The 22,338-nt window shown below is 41.6% G+C and overlaps 1 protein-coding gene across 1 annotated transcript in view; it reads left to right on the forward strand.

Moving 5' to 3' along the window:
* Positions 1–22,338, forward strand: part of ARHGEF33 (Rho guanine nucleotide exchange factor 33) — a 75,317-nt gene that overhangs the window by 44,496 nt on the left and 8,483 nt on the right. Inside the window, exons 9-17 of the mRNA XM_053925615.1 lie at positions 343–402; positions 1,494–1,718; positions 7,918–8,047; positions 11,254–11,386; positions 12,737–12,820; positions 14,019–14,102; positions 15,756–15,904; positions 16,896–17,060; positions 19,708–20,515. Coding sequence (XP_053781590.1) covers positions 343–402; positions 1,494–1,718; positions 7,918–8,047; positions 11,254–11,386; positions 12,737–12,820; positions 14,019–14,102; positions 15,756–15,904; positions 16,896–17,060; positions 19,708–20,515 — 1,838 coding nt within the window. The remainder of the gene's footprint in view (positions 1–342; positions 403–1,493; positions 1,719–7,917; positions 8,048–11,253; positions 11,387–12,736; positions 12,821–14,018; positions 14,103–15,755; positions 15,905–16,895; positions 17,061–19,707; positions 20,516–22,338) is intronic.

Below are 22,338 nucleotides of genomic sequence, written 5' to 3' on the forward strand. Positions count from 1 at the left end.
CACCATCCTGGTTCCTCTCATCATTACCCTCTCCTCCATCATGGTTAAACAATAATTTGCAGTTTACTAGGTACCACTTTAAGCAGTTTACAAATATTAACTGATTTAATTCTTAAGGTAGTTTATGAGGTAAGTACCACTATTATATTTATTTACAGATGGGAAAATAGCACTTGTCACACTGTAATTCATTCATTCATTCATTCATTCATTCATTTACTGCTCTGTCTCCCCCAGTAAACTGTGAGCTCTGTGAGTCCGTCCCCATTGCCTGGCTCATAGTAAGTGCCCAGTCCATGGCACTGGAATGAATACTGATCTAAAGCTTTCCTTTCTCTGCAGCCCAAGAGTCCAGATCCATGCATATAGGAGACAGTAATGTGAAGGGAATGATGGGTCCTGGTAAGTGGCCCTTCTCTGAGTTCTCTTTTCTTCTGGCAATTGCACCCTTTCCCTTTTTCAACCTTCCTTGCTTCTACTCCCTCAGTCCCACACCAGGCATGAGAGAATTTGGGCAAGTTAAGCATATTGGTTATTAAGATTCTGAGATGTGCTGGAGTAGGTCAGTGATTTAGTTAAACCCAAGGGCAGAGAAGGTGTGAGGAAGTTTAAGACCAAACCACTATTCTTGATTCTTTCCGGCACCTTTCAATTACTGATGAATTAACATTTGCTGAGAACTCTCAGATGTATGTAGCATGACATAAGTTTTGTATGAACCATACATTTTATAGTTTACTTCAGTGACTTTCAACCTTCATTTCACGGCACACATAAACTAATTATAAAATTCTGCAGCACACTAAAAATATATTTTTGCTAATATGATAAAAAAATAGGTATAATTTTGATTCATTCACAACAGATGGCTATCGTTATGTTGGCTGTTGTATTTTTTAATTTGACATCTAAGGGAAAAGAGCTCAGTGCCCCTGACTAAATAGACAGGTATTGCATGTTTTAAAAATTCTTGCAGCACCTCGTTTGAAAATTGTTGGTTTATGTAATTTAAAAGTTACTTACTTAATAGACAATTCACTTCAATTTTATAAATTATTTCATCTTCCCACATGCACTTACTCTTTCCTTTCTGCAACTCACCATCGTCAGGGCCAAGGAGGACAAGGTCCAAAGATGGCATTGTCTCTGGCACCTTCTTCCTTCTCTCCTTGTACTTTCTTTTCCAGGAGTGCTATAGGCACTTAGTGTGCTCACCTGGAAGGAAGCAGATAGAAGGAGTCAATATATACTACTATAAATTAATTATATTATTTTATAAATTTATTTTTTAAAAATTCATTATTTAGTAGAGACTATGTACAAAGAGTAGAAGACATATAGACCAGAAACAGAGGGGGGTGATCCTTTGTAATTGTGGAAATGTTTAAGCCTTAGTTGATATACTTCGTCCTGCACATGAGCATAATATTTAAGAGTTAGTAACAAATACAATTTTAAAAAATTAGATCTTGATGGCAAGTATTATTTTTCAGGAATGAACCCAACAACTCCAGAATCAGAAGAAAACCTCAAGCCTTGCCTCCCGACTGATATCCAGTCTAAGGGCCACCTGCCATCTGGTGTGTGGAGGCAACCTAAGGATGGTAAAGAGTGGGGTGAGGAATATGTCACAAAAGACCACCCAGATAAACTCAAGGAAGTTGGCCAGGGCAGACATAGCTCCTTGGAAAATGTTTTATGTGAAACCTCTTTAGCTGGTAAGTCCCAAGGGGGAATACAGGCTGAAATTTTATTCTTTTTTTTTTTAATTTATAGAGAATATTTTTATTTATTTTTTCCTTTTTATTAAATTGATTGGGGTGGCACTAGTTAAAAAATTATATATGTTTCAGGTACACAATTCTACACCACATCACCTGTACACTGTGTTGTGTGTTCACCACTCCAAGTCTCTGTCCATGTCCATTTATCCCCCCATACCCTCCCCCACCTCCCTCTTTCCACCCCCCAACTTGTAAACACCACATTGCACTGTTTTCTGTGTGCATGACAGACCGAAATTTTAAAAAACGCAATGGACCTAAGGGCTAGAATCCTTGGAATTTAGATTCATTGGACATATGAGGCCACATAGTATCTGGTTTCTTTTCAGATGAATGAGCTAAAGCCTTATAGAGGTGAAGGGACTCACCAGAAGCCACATGGCCAGCTGGGACTATCACCTTGATTCTGGGTGGCCATAACATTTAGTAATGTCGTGCTTTGGGGGCGGAAGGGGAAGCCTAAGTTTGACGTAGAAGAGGGCAGAATTTTGGGAAGGGCACTACTTAGTCAGTGATGCAGGGTCCTCAGTATATGAATCTTGTATCAGCAGTTCACTACCAAAATGTCAAGCGCTGCAACAGAGTCTGTCCTCCCTTCCTCCCTCCTTTTTTCCTTCAAATCACAAATTATTACTAAATACTTAGTATGTGTCAGACAACAGTATTTCTTCAACTATTTTGTGGGAGGTAATTTTTAAAAATTATTATCAAATACATGAAAAATTAAACAGTATTAAAAGGTTTACTATGAAGAACAGCAGCAACCAATTTAAATTCTTTTGGCAGGTTCTTCTGGACTTGCTTCTATGTTTTTAAAAAAAAGTTTATGCTGCTATTTTTTAAATCAGTACTTTATTGAGGGTTAATTTACACAGAGTAATATTCACAATGCTTAAGTTCAAGCTCATTGACTTTTTATATAGGGATACCTCCTTGTGATGATTACCCAGATCAAGATATACAACACTTCTATTACCCCAGAATGTTCTCTCAGGCACCTTTCCAGCCAATACCCACCCAAGGAACCCCTATGCTGACTTTTGTCACCATAAATTGGTTTCTGTCTGTTCTTGAACTCCATATAAGTGGAACAATACAATATGTACTCTTCTGGGTCTGGCTTCTTCCTCTCACATAATGCGTTGTATATAATTCTTTCAGTAGTTCATTTCTTTTTAAAATCACATTGAACGAATTTACTACAGTTTGTTTATCCCTTCTCCAGCTGGTGGCCATTTGGAGTGTTTCTGGTTTCAGACTATTATGGATAAAAGTTCTATAAATATTCTTGTGTAGGTCTTTTTTTTGTGGTTGTATGTCCTCATTTCTCTTGAGTGTGTACCTAGGAGTGAAATCTCTGGGTTATACACTATGCTTATGTTTAACTTTAAAAGAAAATAAAGAGGAGTTTTTCAGAGTGGTTGGAACATTTTATTTTACCAGCAGTGTACTAGAAAACCAGTTGCTTCCCACCCTTCCCAATATCTAGTATGGTCAGTCTTTTTAATTTTAGCCATTCTCCAGGGTGCGTACTAGTATGATGTTGAAGTTTTAATTTGGTTCCCTCATGACTACTGACATTGAGCATCTTGTCATATGCTTAATGGCCATTTGTAGTTCTTCTTTTATGAACTGCCGATTTAAGTCCTTTATCTAATTTTTAAATTGGGTTCTTCATCTTTTTTATTATGTATTATTTATTAGTAAGATTTATTAATATATTTTGGAGTGAAGTGATCATATATGGGTCTCATTTTAGACCCTATATTCTTTTTCTTAAAGTATATTTTATTGATTGTGCTATTAGAGTTGTCCCAATTTTTCCACCTTTTCCCTCCTCTACCTGATACCCCCCTTCCCTCCAGCAATCTGCCCCCTTAGTGTCATGTTCATGGTTCGTGCATAGAAGTCCTTTGGCTTCTCCATTGCCTATACTGTTCTTAACCTCTCCCTGCCTATTTTGTACCTACCAATTATGCTTCTTAAATCCGTGTACCTTTTACCCTGTTGTCTCCATTCCCCCTCCCAGATGACAACCTTCCAAATTATCTCCATATCTATGATTCTGTTCCTGTTCTAGCTGTTTGCTTAGTTCATTTTTGTTTATTATGTTCAGTTGTTGATAGTTGTGAGTTTGTCATCATTTTAATGTTCATAGTTTTGATCTTCTTTTTTCTTAAATAAGACCCTTTAACATTTCATGTAATAATTAATGACTTGGTGATGATGAATTCCTTTAGCTTTACCTTGTCTAGGAAGCACTTTACCTTCAATTCTAAATGACAGCTTGGCTGGATAGAGTAATCTTGGCTGTAGGTCCTTGCTTTTCCTCACTTCAAATATTTCTTGCCAGTCCCTTCTGGCCTGCAAAGTTTCTTTTGAAAAATCAGCTGACAATCTTATGGGAACTCTTTTGTAGGTAACTGTGAGCTTTTCTCTTGCTGCTTTTAAGATTTTCTCTTTATCTTTAACCTTTGGCATTTTAATTATGATGTGTCTTGGTGTGGCCCCTTTTGGGTCCAACCTGTTTGGGGCTCTCTGTGCTTACTGGACTTGTATGTCTATTTCCTTCACCAAATTAGGGAAGTTTTCTTTCCTTATTTTTTCCAATAAGTTTTCAATTTCTTGCCCTTCCTCTACTCTTTCTGGCATCCCTATGGTTTGGATGTTGACACATTTGGAGATGCCCCAGAGTCTTCATATATCGTCCTGTTTTTTTTGAATTCTTGTCTCTTCATTCTGTTCTGGTTGAATTTTCATTTCTTCCTTTTGTTCCAAATTGTTTATTTGAAACCTGGCTTCCTTCCCTTCACTGTTGATTCCCTGTGGATTTTTCTTTATTTCACTTAGTGTAGCCTTTATTTCTTCCCTATGTTTTTGCCATACTCAGTGAGCATCCTGATTACCAGTATTTTGAACTCTGCATCTGACAGGTAGGCTCTCTCTGTTTTGTTTAGTTCTTTTTCTGGAGTTTTTTCTGTTCTTTCATTTGGGCCATATTTTGTCTTCTCAATTTGGCAGCCTCCCTGTGTTTGTTTGTGTGTATTTGGTAGAGCTGCTTTGACTCCCTGTCTTGGTGTACCTGTTAAGTTATGTGGGGCAAGAGCCTCAGGTAATTGCAAGGGCAGGGCAACCCACTTCACCATGCTTTGTGGCTTTCTGTGTGGTGGAGGGGTCAGAGATGGGACAATAACACTGCCTGGCTTCTGGAGGCTTGCACGGTACTTGCCCCATTTATAGTCACTTCACACACTTCCCGTATGCAACTGGTGCCCTTGTAGCTGTTGCCCTAGTGGTGACTCCTAGAGTGGGTGGGTTTGTGTATATTCTAAGTCCCTGCAGGTCCTTTAAATGGACTCTCCTGAGAAACCAGCAGTTTCTTGTGCCGCCCCCAACCCCTACTGATTTTTACAGCCAGAAGTTATGAGGCTGTATCTTCCTGGCACTGGAACCCTGGGCTGCGATTGCTCACTCCCCATGTATCCCTCCCGATTTTTATCCACCACATGTGAATGTGGGACTGCCCATTCCACTGCTACCACCACCTCTCCATGCTACACCACGTCCTCTCCACCCCAGCTCATCTCTGCCCCTCCTACCTGTCTGGTTGAATGTGGCTAATTAAATTCTTGGTTGTAAGACTTCCATACAGTTTGATTTTCTGACAGTTCTGGGTATTTTTTGTTTTGAGGTAATTTGTGATTCTTTTTGTGGTTTTGCGATTAGGCGAAGTGTGTCTGCCTGTGCCTCTATCTTGACCGGAAGTAGACCCTGTATTCTTTTTATTCCAGTTACCAGAGAATTGATATCTTGACAGTACTGAGTTTTCCAAAGGACATGGTATATATCTCCTTTTACATAGGCGTTATTTAATTTTTTAAAGCGATGTAACAGAAAAAAAATCTATCACATTCTTTTTTTAAGCATTTGTACTAGAGACCTCTATCATCCTACTCCATTCTGGCCCATTGTACTACTGCCATTCTGCAACTTCCCAGGCTTCCTAGAAATCCCCTTCATAATTCTCCTATGTTAGATTCCTGTTTGTTTGTTTTAATCTTCTATGTGCTTGGTTTACTCCTTATTTGATAAAATCCATCATCCAGTAGCTTCCATATATTTTGTTTATTAGCTGAACGTAAAATCATTTTCCCTCATCACTTTGGAGCAATTTTTCCATTGTCTTCTAACATCTAATGTTCCTGTTGGAAAGCCCTTCCAATCCCCAGCCTTTTTTATGTTACCTGATTTTTCTCTCTGGTAACTTTTAGGATCTTCTCTTTACTTTTGGTGTGTTAAAGTTTCTTAGTGATGTGTTGTACCTTACAATGACATGAAAATCTTTCATTAATTATGCTGAGGACATAGACCCTTTCCTCTGGAGATGATATCCTATTATTTTTTCTCTGATTGATTTGATAATAACCTCTCATTCACTTTTATTCTTTTCTGTGAAACTTCTAATAAGTTGATGTTGGATCTCCTAGATTGATTTTCACCATTACTACCTTTTTCTCTTCTATTTGTCTTCAATATGTCTCTTTCTTAGTTTTTTTGGGGTTTTTTGTGGGGGGGTGATATGGAAAAGAGTGGTAGCAGATTTCCTTGACTTTAGTTTCTACTTGAAAAATGCCATGAAGTTTCTTCTTTTTGGGGGGGTTGTTCTCTTAATAAAATAGCATCCTGTAATCTTTAAGTACCTAGAATATTTTCCTCATATCTCTTTGAGAATATTAATTACAAGATTTTTAAAAAGTTTTCTTTTGGTTCAGCATCATCTCTGTTTTTTAAATTGAGGTATAATTGACATACATTCAATAACATTATATTAGTTTCAGATGTACAACATAATTTGATATTTGTATACATTATAAAATGATCACCAGAGTAAGTCTAGTTAACATCTGCCACCATACATAGTTACAGAATTCTCTTTTATTGTCATGAGAACTTGGAAGATATACTCTTTCTTTTTCAAAGATTTTATGTATTTATTTTTAGAGAGGGGTATAGAGGGAGAAAGAGAGGGAGACAAACAGCAATGTGTGGTTGCCTCTTGTGTGCCCCCTACTGGGGACCTGGCCTGCAACCCAGGCATATACACCAGCAGGAATTGAACCAGGGACCTTTCCATTTGTGGTACAATGCCTATCGGACTGAGGCACACCAGTCAGAGCTAAGATCTACTCTTTCAGCAACTTTTGAATATATAATACCTATTATTAACTATGGTAACCATGCTGTACATCTCCTGCATTGTTCCTTTATTCAGTGTCAACCTCTCCTTTAAAAAAAGTGTGTGTATATTTTTTTCTTCTCTTTCTTTTATGGTGTAAGCTTGATTCAGATGTCTGAGGATCCTCAGCTAATTATTTACATCTAAGAGAGCGGCCCTAAAGAACAAGAAACCTGAAATTCTGTATTGGCCAAGCTTGTCAATAAGTGGGCTTCATTACTGGCTAATTGGGTGTCAAGTTAACTTTTTGACAGGTGACTTCTTTATCAGTGTCTGTAGATCTTTTCTCCTTAGGCAGTTCAGTTTCTCCAGAAGAAGATCCTCCAGTCTCCTGCCTGGAGAGTATAAGTCTGGTATTGTGGGACCTGCAGGGGAAGAGGCTGAGGGGAGTCTCACCGTTCAGTATGCAAGCCCCTTGTTTTCATGTTAGCATCTCAACTCTACCCTCTACTATGTCCGATGTCTTTAGCCCAGATACCAGAAAGGAGGGCTTCTCTAGTTCAGTTTTTCCCATTTCCCATTGGATGGGGTGGAAATGAGGAAGCTTTCTGGCATGGGGGTGGGACCTGGAGGCTCACTGTACCTTATGTAGTCTATGTCTCCTATTTGCAGCACCGCTGCTCATTTGCACTTTCTGTTGGATGTGGTGCCTCCAGTCCTCCAGCCTTTCTTTTCTCAGCAGATTTCCCATCTGCAGATAAGAACACCAAGGTTTTGTGCTCTTTACTCTGCTGAGTTAATTAGCATGCCTCCATTCTGTTTCTCATCTTCCCAAAACTTGCTGGTGTCTCTTTTTATTGCTTTCCATATCTTTTTATTACTTTCTACGGTTTCGGTTTCGTAGGGTTTTGGGGAGGAGCAATTAACAACAGTTCCCTCCTTGGTTTGTGTTTAAAGCTAAAAGACAGACTGTGGCTCTGGAACTGCTTGAATCAGAAAGAAAGTATGTCATTAACATCTCTCTGATCCTGAAGATCAAGGCAACATTCCAGGGGTCAGATGGAAAGAGGAATTCCAAAGAGAGAAGGTATCCATGTATTCATTGCCTTTGCTTTTCAGATTGATTAGGATTTAAGGTAAGTGCTTATTGTTTCCACTTTGGGAATTCTGGGACCTGTAAAGAGTTCCAGAAATAGTCTTTGAAAAAAGAACAGGCAGTGACAGAAGGTAATCTCTGGTTTTCTAGGCTTTTTCTGAAGCCTCCACGTGCACTTTAAATAGACCACCTAAATGAAATACAGGACAGAATGAGAGGTGTTTTTCCCTATTGATGGTTTTCCTCATGCAAAAATGAAAATAAATTAACATAACTATCTTTCCCATAACAAATTGTAAGAACTTTCTACCCCTGTTGGAACCTGGGGATGAAAATAACACCCACCACAACTACAATCTGACACTCAAACCTGAGGTTGCCACGGCTTCTCGAACCTGTGAAATAAAATGTCACTTTTTCCCTAGAAAAAAATGTAGTGCTCAGGAGTCTCTCCAGCTTGTCTCAAGACAGCCCTGCCCCTCGCTGGAAGGGCTGGAGGCTGCAGGGAGAGGCATAGGCTGTCAGCAGAGAAGCCTGAGTGGATCTTGTGGGCTGTAGCTCATTTGTTGGAGGATCACAGAAGCTGGTGTTCTTGGCTTTTTCTGATCTGATTTACCCAGATAGAGCTACAACCTCAGAATCAAAGAGTCTTGTATGAACACTTGGGGGTGGCGGGGGGGGCAAAGTCAGCCCCACGGGATTGCCAGTTAGCCTTATAAACTAAATCCCAGTGCATCCACCAACCGAACAAGCTGTATGCTGCAGATCACCACCAGGTGGCACATGTTTCGTGATCAAATTTGGCTACATCCTGCTGCTGAAGCTCAGGAGTTATTTGGCCTAATACCGGACTGGCAAGAGCTACGTTATTAATTTGAAACTATAACTGGATTTCCCTTGATTGCTTTTAGTTTATTTCCATCATTGTTTAGGTACCAAACGGTGGGAACTGAAATAACTTTGAAGGCTTTAAAAAGAATATGCTAACTACTTCCGTTGCCATAATTTCACTCCTAATAAGGAACAGAAAAGAAGTTGAACACTTAATACCTTCATCTTTACAAAAAAAGTTGCTTCTAGGAGACAGGTCTGGATCTAGATAAAAGAGTGAAATAGGTTAAGTATGTCTATACTTCTTGCCTCTTTTCTTCCTCTACTCTCCATCTCCTGGTTCATCTCCACGCTCCTCCCTGATTTCAAATACAATCCTCATTAAATTAAAAAACTTTTAAAAACCTGTTTTCAATATTTGGTAGGTCATTGCCCTCCATGTAACTTACGTATGTCCATGATACTTGAGGGGAGCATTAGCCTTCTCTGACCCACCCTGAAATCTCAAATATTATCCCAGTGACAGTCCAGAAGGTATCCCGGACTCCGACCAAGTTGCAAGCTCTCCAACTCTACAAATACATTGGTCACAGCATAGCAGAAGACAATGTCCTCAAAAGAAAAGGAGGGATGGAGTGAGGGGAGAGAGATAAGAGAGTAGAGACAAGGGTGAGAAGAGACAGAGGTGAAGTAGAAGAGAAGAAAGTCAGACAAGGCCAGGAGAGGAAAGGAAAGAAAGTAGAGAAAAAGAAAAAAGATAATCCAGTCCAAGACATATCACATAACCAATATAGATAACCCATCTCACAGTCAGATCCCACCATGGTACCCTAACGTCTTTCAGTGTCACCCAGGAATATTACCCAAAGTCACTGATAGCCTCCAGGTGGGGAGAAATCTCTCATATCGAGTTCCTTTGCTGGTAGTGTTTCATTCTTTCAGTTCAGTCAGTTTTGCTTTCCTCCATCAGCTTTGATCTCCTGATCCAACTGCTCCTGGCTACCCCTCCAAATTCTCTCTGATCTGGACAGGGATTACTTAGATTTTCCAAGTCCACTGTATCAGCCATAAGAACTCAGATCAGGAGTCCTCTGCCCCTGTGCTTCTGGATCAGCTGGCGTCACATGTGTGGAGGCTAGTGGCACAGGAGATGAAGGGGCAGCAGATAGAAGTGGAAGGAATCCTTGTATCACAGGGGGTGGCTGGGTACCCTATTCTGGTGTTGTGGGTTTTCTCTGAGCTATAGTCACAGGGACATCTTTGCTTTAGTTGGAAATGGGTTGAAAATTTTTCCTATAGCATTGGTGTACTGCCCAGTGTTCTCAAACAAAAGTCTGCTTGTCCAGGGTTGGCAAAGCATCCACTCATTAGTTGTCCACTAATTTACTCTCACTGGACCCTAAGGAAATAGCCAAATAAGTTCAGCTCTCAGTGACAAGCAGGCCATCACTTTCATCTTTGTTAAACTTGAGGTCTCAAACGCAGAGGGAACCTATTTTATATTCCTCTAGGTCCCCAAGTTAGAAATCAAATCCTTGTCTGTAGCCCAGCAAAACTTCATTTCCTTCTGTTTCTTCCTTCCTCATTCCTATAGGCCCCTGACCACCCCACCATTCCCCATCTAATCCCCCTTCTTCTTCCTTCCATGATTCTTTTCTCTCTCCTTCTCTGACATCTCTCCTCCTCCCTTCATTTCCTCTGGAAAAAAAACAAGGCTGACTGACACGGGTCAGAGGGACGATGAGAGTAGGAAGGGGACTCTGAAACTCCAGGGAGTAGCAGGCCGGGACTGATCTGTAGCCTCCTCATTCAAGACTCTGTCCTTGCCCAGTACTCTTAGAAACCAAAGGAAAGAGAAAAAGGAACACTTTCACACCCCTTTCCCTTGTGCTTGTAGTTGCCAGCTTTAAACAAAATGTCCTATTTGTGTAAGTAGCAGTCTCCTACCCAGTAGCTAAGAATGACCAAGTGCCACCTTGTGCTGTCATCTGTAACACTAATGAGACTATTTTGCACATCAAGTGAGAATAACTATAAAACACTGAAAAAGATTTCCTTTAGAATTTCCGCTGTCACATAAATGACAGTGGACCAGTTTGGCTTTAAAAAGGCCATTCAAGTAATGTGCTCTTTATTATGTCAACACACAGCATTACAGGAGTCATCAGTGAGGGGTCTTTTTACATCCTGAGGATATCTGCTATTAGGTCTACAATGACAAACTTTCACTTTTTAATCCCAAATGCAGGTCTGTGATTCAGAATATTTTGAATAACTAGGAAAATGGGTTCTGCTGCATATATTCTTGTAGGGGCTTTTCTTTTCTATACCTGGTTTGTGTGATACTTTCTCTATTCTCTTTCAAGCCTCTTTCCTGGCTCTTTACGGTACCTTGTCCAGCAGCACTTGGATTTGCTTCATGCTCTGCAGGAAAGGGTCCTGAAGTGGCCACGCCAAGGAGTCCTTGGAGATTTATTCCTTAAATTAACAAATGATGAGGTAAGTTTTTAAACAATTCTTTATAAATGTGAAGTACACTCATCTGTGTCTCCCTTGTCTACTTCTCTTAATAGAGAATCTGGAATCAGTGAATTTCTGAGCTAGAAGAACTGCTGAGATCTGGTCTAACCTCCTCATTGTACACATAGTGTAAAGTTCAGAGAAATTTTGACTTTGCTGAATCACCCAGCTAGCTAGATAATTGTAGATCTGTCACTGGAACCCGAGCTTTCTAACTTTCGGTTCATCGCTTTCCACTGTGCTATAACTGCTGCCATTGAACATGCACATATATGTGTGTATATGTGTATTTGTGCATATTTATACACAAATAAATGCATGCATGTATACCCATACATACATATAAAATAAATATATGAAAGTTTGCATATATGTATGTACTTTCACTCACAATTTCATTCCTTAGAGGTTTTAAAAAATGTGATGGGTAGCTATTTGCCTTGAATGTTTTTGTTTTTACTTCCTTGGAGAGGATCCTAAGTTTCAAAACCTCTGTGGTCTACAAATTAAATATAATCCAGGCCAGAAGTTGCAAACTCAGATGCCTACGGAGTTAGACAGTGATATGAATGAGTAGAAGTAGGTGGAATTTAATACAAGATGGAATGTTGGGAAGTGAGTTTATGTGGAGCAGGTATACTTTTCTCTAAGGAATAACTACTTGGCTTTATCCAGTTTTTATGCAGGAAAAGAGACTAGAGTTGCCATATCAAGGATTCTCAACTGTGGATAATAATACAAAGTTTACAAATTACCTAGTTGTACAGATTAGAGTAGATGTAATGCTACCCTGCTCATATCGCTTTTACTTATTTGTATTCAGTGTGCTTTCTTGGGTTGAGATTTGTTATTTCTGTGGGAATACAACTTTGGAAGCCGAGAATTGTTTTCCCAAAGGCATATTGCATTGGCGAACATGCGATTAGTGGGAAAAGATGAGAACCATTGGTTTAGACACTATGAAGTGGGTTGAACAAAATCCCTCAGTGGATGTAGATGATTGAAACTAAAAGTAATTTTAAAACAAAATATGCATTTTTATCATTAAACAATTTAAAAATACTTTTTCAGTTTACATAATTCCTCTCCTCTGCCTTAGTTTATCATTTCACTTTCTCCCAAGTCCATAGGGATATCGACCTTAAAACCCAAAAGGTTTTTCAAAAAGATGAATAAAAAACAAGAACACATTAATGAGCATGTTAAATGAATGATTAAGATAATCTCTGCAAAGTACTTCTTTTTGATATATATGACTATAAAAAATATTGGCTGCTATCATTCCTGGGTTCCAGGCTCTTACCATGCATTTTTATGTTTGTTTTCAAGAATAATTTCTTGGATTATTATGTTGCCTACCTGAGGGATCTGCCTGAATGCATCTCTTTGGTTCACGTCGTTGTTCTGAAGGAGGTAAGTTCAGTCTATCTGCACACCATCCTTTGGTTACCTGCGTACCATATGATGTTGCTCACCCACCCAGGACATACAGCACATGCACTTTGAGCTTGTCTTCCAGGTAGGGGAATGGCTTGAGCAGAGCCACTGACACTCGTCCCTGGGGTTAAAGAAGCCCACTCGAGGATGAGTGCCACTGCTTTGTCCCTGCCTTGCCTTACTGACCATCTGTTTCACTCCACTGGAAGTTAGGCGAAGTAAACAGGTTTTCTAAGCAGAGATCTTCAGGCTGCAGCCTGTATGTTGTATGAGGAAGTTTTTAAGGCTCAGACAATATGAATCTGAATATTAAACTTATATAATCTATTAAACTCAAGTCATCCTGTGTCTGTCATTTTATAAGATTGTAAAGTGATTCTAGTCATGTAGCTTTAAGAATTGCTCGTGCAATGCTCTATTAGGTGCTCAATAAGCACATATAAATATAAAACAATTCTAGTTATTTTAGGTTAATAGGAAGAAACCATATCAGAAGCCCTAAAGTTACGAGTTAATCACGTTTCACAAGAGGTGAGGATCTTACTAATTTTCTAGACCACCCTACTACTCCCAACTCAGTATAATGCCTACCACATGTGAGTACTCAGAAACTATTTGAGAAAGGGAAAGGGAAAGGGAAAGGGAAATGAGGGGAGGGGAGGGGAGGGGAGGGGAGGGGAGGGGAGAAAAGGGGCAATGGAGAAAGCCCAACTTGCTTCCTGCTGCCAGGCCAGCTGGCCAGTTTCTAATCATATTCTTTCACCCACTCTCATCAGGCTTAAACCACCCTCAATGCCTATTAGTACACCATTGTAATGATTACTTGCTGGAGAATCTTAATGACTTCATTCAGCTTAAATATAATTAATTGAGTGCTCACTTCTGTATAGCACTGTGCTAATATCTGGGGTGGAGGATGGAAGGGGCAATTTGAAAAGTTGGGTAGATTCAAAGGAAGTATATGATGTGCTCTCTGCTAAAGAAGAATTGTCTCCTTGAGCATGTCCTTGAACGAGTGGCCTATCCAACGAGAGAGATCAATGATTCATGGCACTCTAGAGGAAGAAAATGCTCTTGAGAGTCAACTTTTTCTACTCCTGTGGGACCGGCACTGGGATTCGGAAGCCAGAACTGGAAGAACGCTGAAGAGTGATTCTACCTTTCTTTCATTCAGGGTGATGAAGAGATTAAATCGGACATCTATACACTGTTCTTTCACATAGTTCAGCGCATCCCTGAATATCTGATACATCTGCAGGTAGGCATGGCTGGGCAAGCCCCCAAAGTGATTTTCAGGCTGAACTATTGTTTTTGGCTTCCAAGAAACACTGTAAGGGATCAGGAAGGAATAATTAATATTTCTAAGATATATTTAAATAACTTAAGAGTGTTAATGACTTTCCCACCCCCCACCTTGTGGTATGAGCTAAAATCTCAATCTCTCAAAATGTTTGGCTCATGATGCCTGCCTTTGATGTTCTATCTTAATTTATTGACAATCTCCACCTCTGCTGATCCAGGATCTTTCTATAGCAGCTCCTACTGGACTCTGACTACCTATTCAGTCCCTCCCACCTCTGTTCCACAGCCATCTAAATGTATCCCCTAACCCTCACTCCCCATCCCCCGACTCCTGGAGTCTAAGAACTATCTATGTAACCTGCCCACTTCACTGCTACCCTGACTACTTTCTTTTGGCTTGAGTCCAGAGGGTTACCAAATATTGCTTCTGTCTTATGTCACAGAAGCATGAAGAAACTGACGAGCTGACTTCTCCACACCATTTTCCCACAGGTCTTATCCACCTTGGAGGAAGTAGAGTTGAGAGAGAGGCTCACCAACACCCTTACCAGCCCCTCTTCTTCCTACCACCTACCTGTCCTGGTTTATTTGCTGAATGACCTTTCTAAGTAATTCAACGAAAGCATCTTAGAAATGCTTGGGATTTATCTCAGGCGGAAGTAGCCCAGTATCGATATCAAAAAGATTTTCAATTGTATGGCTTTAGATATTAAAATAATTTTCTCACAATAATTATTTTATTTAATCCTTTCAACAATCATGAAATAGGTATCATTATTACTACTTTTTTTAAAGATAAGGAAATGGAGAGGCAAAGAAGTTAAGTAACTTGCCTAAGTTAACACACCTAATAGGTGAAAAAATTTGGGACTGAAACCCATGTCTTGCAAACAGTATGGTAAACAAGAGCCCTGGTTCTATTGGCTGACTTGAGTTCAGATCCTGGTTCTGCTACTAACTACATGTGTGACCTAATGAAAATTAGTTCACTTTGCTGTATACATTGATTTCTTTGTTATATGAAGGTAATAATGGTACCTGTCTAATGAGGTTATGGTAAAAATTAAATGAGAAAATATATGTAAATGACTTAGTGCTGGCAATGGGAAGTACTCACTAAGTGTTAGCTTTCCAAAATCCAACTTGCATGCATGTTCCACTACAGCTCAGTAGTCACTGCAGTAGAAGGGACCACCAGGCCAGGATCGATCACACACCCGCCCCTCTTCCAGAGTGCCTCGATGCCTGGTATTTCCGCCATTGGTCTGACTCCTATGGGTCACATAAGTATTACTTATCGACAGTAACTGTTAAAATGGCTCCATTACCTCAGAGACCTAATTAATAGATCCTTACAACTTTTCAGTTGGAATTATCTTATGTTCACATCCAACTCAAATAGGAGCAATAGTGACTATTATTTTCCCTGGTGTGATGGACAAAGAATACAGCAAGTTTGGCTCTTCAGCTTATATTTAGATTGGCTGTGTGTATTGTTTTGATTAAACAGCTACCAAACTCTCACAACAAATCAAGGCAAGGTGCAGAAGAGACAAAACAACTTTTCATTCTAATTATGCAATACTGCTTCCTTTTTTCCTTCATCCAGAATGTCCTGAAGTTCACAGAGCAGGAACACCCTGACTATTACCTACTTCTGGTGTGTGTTCAGCGTCTTCGAGTATTTATCTCACACTACACCCTGCTGTTTCAATGCAATGAGGATTTGCTTATTCAGAAACGGAAAAAGCTCAAGAAGTAAGGTTCTAGAGGGTTGATCAGAGGCTTCTGAGAACAGGACACAGACAATGTGGGTGTGTGTAACAAGCAATCACATTATATGTTAAGTGGCTAAAAGGCAGTTACAGTAAGAAGAGAAAGGGGGGTGGGGAAGAGAGGTGGCCAAACTGGTTACAAGAGGGGAGGCACCTACTACCTGGTGAAAATTACTTTAGAAAAATAAGCACTTTCACTCTAGTGCTTATACAGATCCCCTCATATCTCATGTTGACTACCACAAAAATAGTTTCCCTAAACTCACCAGATTTAAAAATATAGTTTAAAGGCCAGAATGTGGGTTCTTTAGTTCAACAAATATTTATTGAGCACCTATTTGTGTGTATCAGGTACTGTTCTTTGCACTGAATATACTGCAATAAAAAATACAGACAAAAATATTTGCCACATGGAGCTTACTTTCTAGACCTGGGGAGCCAATACATGCTGATAAGTGCTATGGATAAAAATAAAACAAATAAGGGAGAGGATGGTGGTTGAACAGATTTCATGCTAGGAAGAAACAGGAAGGGCTGATGAGGGAGAATCTGGGCTTCAGAGAGAATAGAAAAAACCAATAGCAGAGCTTCCTAATGACCTGGATTTCCTTCAACCTCATCACATCCTAATAAGGAAGAGTCATTTCTGTGGGTGCTTCAGACAAGAAAAAGGTGCTATCTCCCAAGCCAGGGCTCCTCTAATGGGGGACATCTCCCCATTCCATCCCTTTCTTCCAAACTCAATTCGGCCAATTTATCAGCATCCCTACTCCTGTCAACATCCAGTTCGCACACCTATTATGTAAGCAACCTGGCATGTAGAGGGCCCTGGAGAGAGAGAGAGAAAAAAAGAACTTCACAGCTGAACTTCATCTGAGAAACGCTGTCTCCCTATCTTTCTTGGCATAATCTGTGTATTCAAATAGCTTGTTTCCCACTGCACACTCTGAAAATTATTACTTCCATTCTATTAGGTCATCCATGGCAAAACTGTACAAAGGGCTGGCTTCCCAGTGTGCAAATGCCGGGCAAGATGCTTCCCCCACTTCAGGCTCTGAAGCTGTCCGTGACAGTGGGATCCATTCTGAAGAGATGTTGCAACCCTACCCTTCTGCTCCAAGTTCTGGCCCTCCTGTCACGTAAGCACCTGTTGCTGTGGAAAGGTTAATGGCAATGCCTTTGGGTCCCAGACAGTCTGTGTGGGGTAGTAGGCCAGCCTGGATTAGGAGTAGGACCAACAGAACTCCTCCATCCCTCTTCTTCCATCAGGCTTCTATGTGACATATGTGGCAGGCAAGCAGCTGACCCAATGCTTATATCCCAGCAGGGGTGTCCAACCTGTGGCCCATGGGCCACATGAGGCCCAGGGTGGCTATGAATGTGGCCCAACACGAAATCTTAAATTTACTTAAATCCTTTTTTTTTTTTTTGGCTCATCAGTTTTCATTAGTGTTTGTGTATTTAATGTGCGGCCCAAGACAACTCTTCTTCTTCCAGTGTGGCCCAGAGACACCAAAAGGCTGGATACCCCTGTTGGAAGGGCAGACCTAGAGGCTGAAGGTCACTCCCAACAATTGGGTAACTGCACATTACCACCCTCTATCTATAGCATGAGTCTCTTTGGGTTTGAGCAATGATAGAGTAGAAGAGTGTCATAAGAAGACAGGAAGGCATTCTGCAACCCCTCAAAAGGGTGGGAACCCACCTAAGTTCTCCAAAACATATAGTGGAGGAAAAGGGAATCCCATTCAGAGGTCAGTGAAAAGTCTGGGCTTTAAGGATAAAAAATAGGGCTGAGGTGATCCAGAACAAATGTTGTTTAGCCCTTTCCAATTCTCCCAGAAACTTTCTCAGAAAGGGACTGCATAAGCTCTCTTCTTCACTTATCATAGCTTCTCTGAAAGCTGTTCTGGGCAGTGGATGGATCTGACAGCCTTTTAAAGTCTCTGCATACAACCCTCTAACACACTAAGCTGAATTCTCATTCAGCAAACTTCTTGATGATATCTAAGAGTAATGATTAGACCATTTACTTATCTGGAACTCATTTTCCCTCTGAAGGATAAAGCCAACTTGGCTACTTTTGGAACTAGGAGTTCTGGAAAAATAAGGGAAACCAAAACTAAAAATTCCAAATCTTCACTTTATCAAATATAGACAATTCTCACAAAAGTAATTCCTTATACTATAATTTCTCCTTTGAGTTTTACTCTTAAGCAAAATTTACAAGTCATACAAGAAACTATTCTTTCCTAAAATTATAATGAAGTCAGTCAGAGGTAAGCCATTCAGATGTCTTCAATTTTTAATTACTGCAGCTTTTAAAACACCAATTGCAATCATTGGAAGGAGCAACTGGTCACTAATGCAAAATAAATCTTATTTCCTCCTTTTGTTCTAATCTCTTAAAACTGAGAACATTTCTCAGTGGAGGTTGGAGTGGAAATGTGAAGAGGCAGGAAGGAGAAATTCCACAATCATTCTGAAAACCATGAGACATTAACCTTTCTACAAGTAGAGCTGAGGATGCTTTCTTTCTATAGAGAAAATCCTAGAAGTTCCGCAGGGAGAGAACTCTACACAGAAAAAAATCCTTTCCTGGGTGGAGAGTGGAAGAGAGAGAGAGGCAGGAAGTGTATATTTACTTGTGGATCATTTCAGCTCTTGAGACAATGATAAAACTGTTGTTTTTGAAGTGCAACAAATAGAGCCCAAAAATGAAAGCCCTAGGGATTATACTCAGCCTCAACAAGATGGCTGCCATCGCACTCTGTTGGGAAAATAGTCAGAAAAAAAAAAAATCCGTTAAAAGAGAATTCAAGTGAGGTCAATATTCCATTTGACTATTTCTTTCCACCGCTGTAAAAGTAAGAGCCAAGTTTCATCTTAAGATCACAGGAAAGAGATATTCAATGTTAGCACTGACATGTGTATTCTTTATGCATATTTGAAGGTAAAATTAAATATGAATAAATAAACTAGTGGAATATCCAGACTGGGTCAGTGTATAGTATAGTGGCCCACTCACATCTGTCTGGCAATTAAATTCCGGCAGAACTGGCAAATCACACCTATTTGATGGGTACGCCATCCTAGTACCCTATGTAAATTGTTATCCATGAGGGAAAAAAAAACCCTCACGAAATTGGGCATATTCCGAGTGAGAACCTTTTCATTTTGGTAGTTTTTGCGGGAGGTTGAGACAACTTATATAGCATGATTTATGGCCACAGGGAATTTGTTTTACCTTTTATTACAAAAATTTCAAATGTACATAAAAGTTTAGAGTGAATCCCATATACCATCATCCAGGTTTAGTTATCAACATCCTACCATATTATTTTACTCAGGAATTTGTTCTTACGAGTTAAGACCCATGAGTCAAACACAAAAGTTGTTTCCACTATTTTGTGTGACTCTACTAGGGCTAGAGAGGAAAGAGAAGAGTTACCTTGGGGCCCTGATACATGGTGGGGAGTGGCCCACCAGCCATCTCTACGCAGTGCCTCCTTGCTCAGACGGCTGCTTCGGGCATCCACCTTACGGACGTCCATTGTCACTCTCCCACTTGGGGGACCAGGGCTCGTGGGAACTCCTTAATCGGAGAGGCCTGTGGAGCTCGGTAGGTAACATGCGTAGGTGCCTGGGAGGGGCAGAGAGAACTGGCAGCTTCGCGCATCGGCAGCATCAGGCAGGCAGGGTGTCGCTCCTGCCTAAGCTGCTCGGTGAGTGGCCTGCACTAACACACCGTAAGCACTCGTCTTTTGTATTGTTTCCCCTTTAAAGACATTTGCTGCCCCCAATGAAGAAAAGCCAACAACAGCAAAGCTTGATGGAGAGTATGCAGCCGGGGAAGCCCAGTGACTGGGAGATGGAGAGCAGGAAGCACGAGAGGCCCGAGAACCTCCTGGCGCCCGCACAGTTTTGTGCCGCCGAGCAGGACGTGAAGGCGCTCGCCGGGCCCTTGCAGGCCATCCCGGAGATGGACTATGAGCCCTCGCCGGCCGAGCCCTCGCTGGGCAACGTGGAGCGCTCCCTGCGCGCCCCGGCCGAGCTCCTGCCCGACGGCCGCGGCTTCGTGCCCACGGCCTACGAGGAGTTTGAGTATGGCGGCGAGATCTTCGCGCTGCCGGCGCCCTACGACGAGGAGCCTTTCCAGGCCCCGGCCCTCTTCGAGAACTGCTCGCCCGCCTCTTCCGAGTCCAGCTTGGACATATGCTTCCTCCGGCCTGTCAGCTTCGCGATGGAGGCCGAGCGGCCGGAGCACCCGCTACAACAGCTGCCCAAAAGCGCCACGTCGCCCGCGAGCAGCAGCGGCGCCTACAAGCTCGAGGCGGCTGCGCAGGCGCACGGCAAGGCCAAGCCGCTGAGCCGCTCGCTCAAGGAGTTCCCGCGCGCGCCGCCCGCCGAGGGCGTGGCCCCGCGCCTCTACAGCACGCGCAGCAGCAGCGGCGGCCGCGCGCCGCTCAAGGCCGAGCGAGCCGCGCAGCCGCATGGCCCGGCCGCCGTCGCAGCCGCTCGCGGCGTGCCCAGGGCCTACTTTCCCCAACAGAGGTCCCAAAGCGAAAAGCAGACCTATTTGGAAGTAAGGAGGGTAAAGTAAAACCGAACCCCAACCCCATCGCTGGCAGCCCCGGACTAGATAGCCAGGGAGCAGCCTGGGCTCACCTAGCGTTGAGGGTGCCCTGCCAGATGGGGTTTGGGGGCCCGGCCAGGCCCGGCCCACCGTCCTGTTACCGCAGATACCCGGGTAAGGGCTTGTACAGACTTTAGTTGCCCGCGAAGGCGTGAGTTAGCGTCCGTTCTGCAGTTCATACCAAGTCATAAGAGCGCGCCTTACGTGTATACATGTGTATGAAGGCAAAGAGATAAAACAGACATTGACGAGTCTTACACCTGCTTTCACCATCATCCCCATGCCCAGTGAAGCAGTTAGGGGTCTCTTCTGCCTTCCTGCTCAAGCCGTAGCACCTCAGGGGTTGCACTTCACTTTCAAATCACTGCAGGCAAGTCCCAGGACTGTCTGTTTCTTCCTCTGCCTTTTAGGCTCACCGCTTTGTTTAAATGTTCAAAATACCCAACACTGTGCCAGCTTAGTCAACTCCCTGATCCGCACCAACCTTGAGTGTAGTTAGGGAAGACGCAAGTTGCCCTGTCTCACTGTGGACTCCCTGCAAAGCTCATTGCAAAGCTAAGTATATTTCCTATTGCTTTCCTTTTGACTGGAAAGGGGTGTCACGTGACTTTGCAGACTCCGGTGGGACTGGGACAACACAAAATAGTCAAGAAAGCATTGATTCACAATCACTTTCTTTGGCCTCCATGTCAGTGTCTAGTATTTTGATGTCTAACCTTGTGGTCTGAAGGCCTTGGGACAATCAAAGAGGTCAGACCCTGGGTTTTAGTGCTCTAAGAAAGAAGACAGTATGCTTTGTTGCCAAGAGCACCTGACTAGGTGTCAGTATATCTGAGTTCTAGTCCTAGCTCTGCTGCCAAATAGTTGTGTACTTGTGGACAATTCACATGGCTTCTCTGTGCTTCCAGTTTTCTCATCTGTAAAAATAAGACAATATATACCTTTCCTACCTCACGGGGTTGTGAGGATCAGGCAAAATAAGAGAAAGTTTGTGAATATGCTTTGCAAAGTATGGAATGCTATACAAACAAGTGCACAATATTATCAAGATCATGATTCCACAGAAAGATTTTCCTTAAACTATTAATAGATTTAGTTCTAAAAAGTCCCTAAAAGCCCACTTCTCAAAATATGCTTCTTGGGCTAGTAGTGAATGCATTACCTGGGAGCTTGTTATAAATGCAGAATTTTGGTCCCACCCCAGAACCACTGAATCAGGATCTGCATTTTAGCAAGATTCCTAGATGATCCATATAAAGTGCAGTTGGGCAGGAGTATAGCTCTAACCATTGGCTTTCAAAATTTATGTGCCTAAGTCTAAAGATTCTGGTTCAGAAAGTCTGGGTTGGGGGTCAGGGGTCTATATTTTAAATAAAGGCCCCCCTTGACCCTATAGCTCCAGGACCGCACTTTGAGAAACACCACGCTAAGCCGTCAAGATGCTAGTCTTCATGGTTTAGTTAATGAACCTTAGTGGAATATCGGAGAATCTCTAGATCTGTGACTGCAACCCCAAGCTAAGTTCTCAAAATCAAACCCATATGTTTCTTGAAAAAAATTCACCCCCAACCTTTGCTTCTCTATCAGCAAGCAGTCATCCATCCAATTCATGAAACTTTCAGGGTGTTTTTGTTTTGACTTCTGGGGTTCAAAATTAAGCATCTATTTTTTAGTTGCTTTAAATTTCAGTCACCCCAAACTAAATATTTTGTTCATATGGAATATAAATATATATGCACACCTGTTTTGTTTAGCACATCTCACATTTTAAAAGACATTAG

Source organism: Desmodus rotundus, chromosome 5 (genome assembly GCF_022682495.2).
Source record: "Desmodus rotundus isolate HL8 chromosome 5, HLdesRot8A.1, whole genome shotgun sequence".
NCBI classification, from domain to species: Eukaryota; Metazoa; Chordata; class Mammalia; order Chiroptera; family Phyllostomidae; genus Desmodus; species Desmodus rotundus.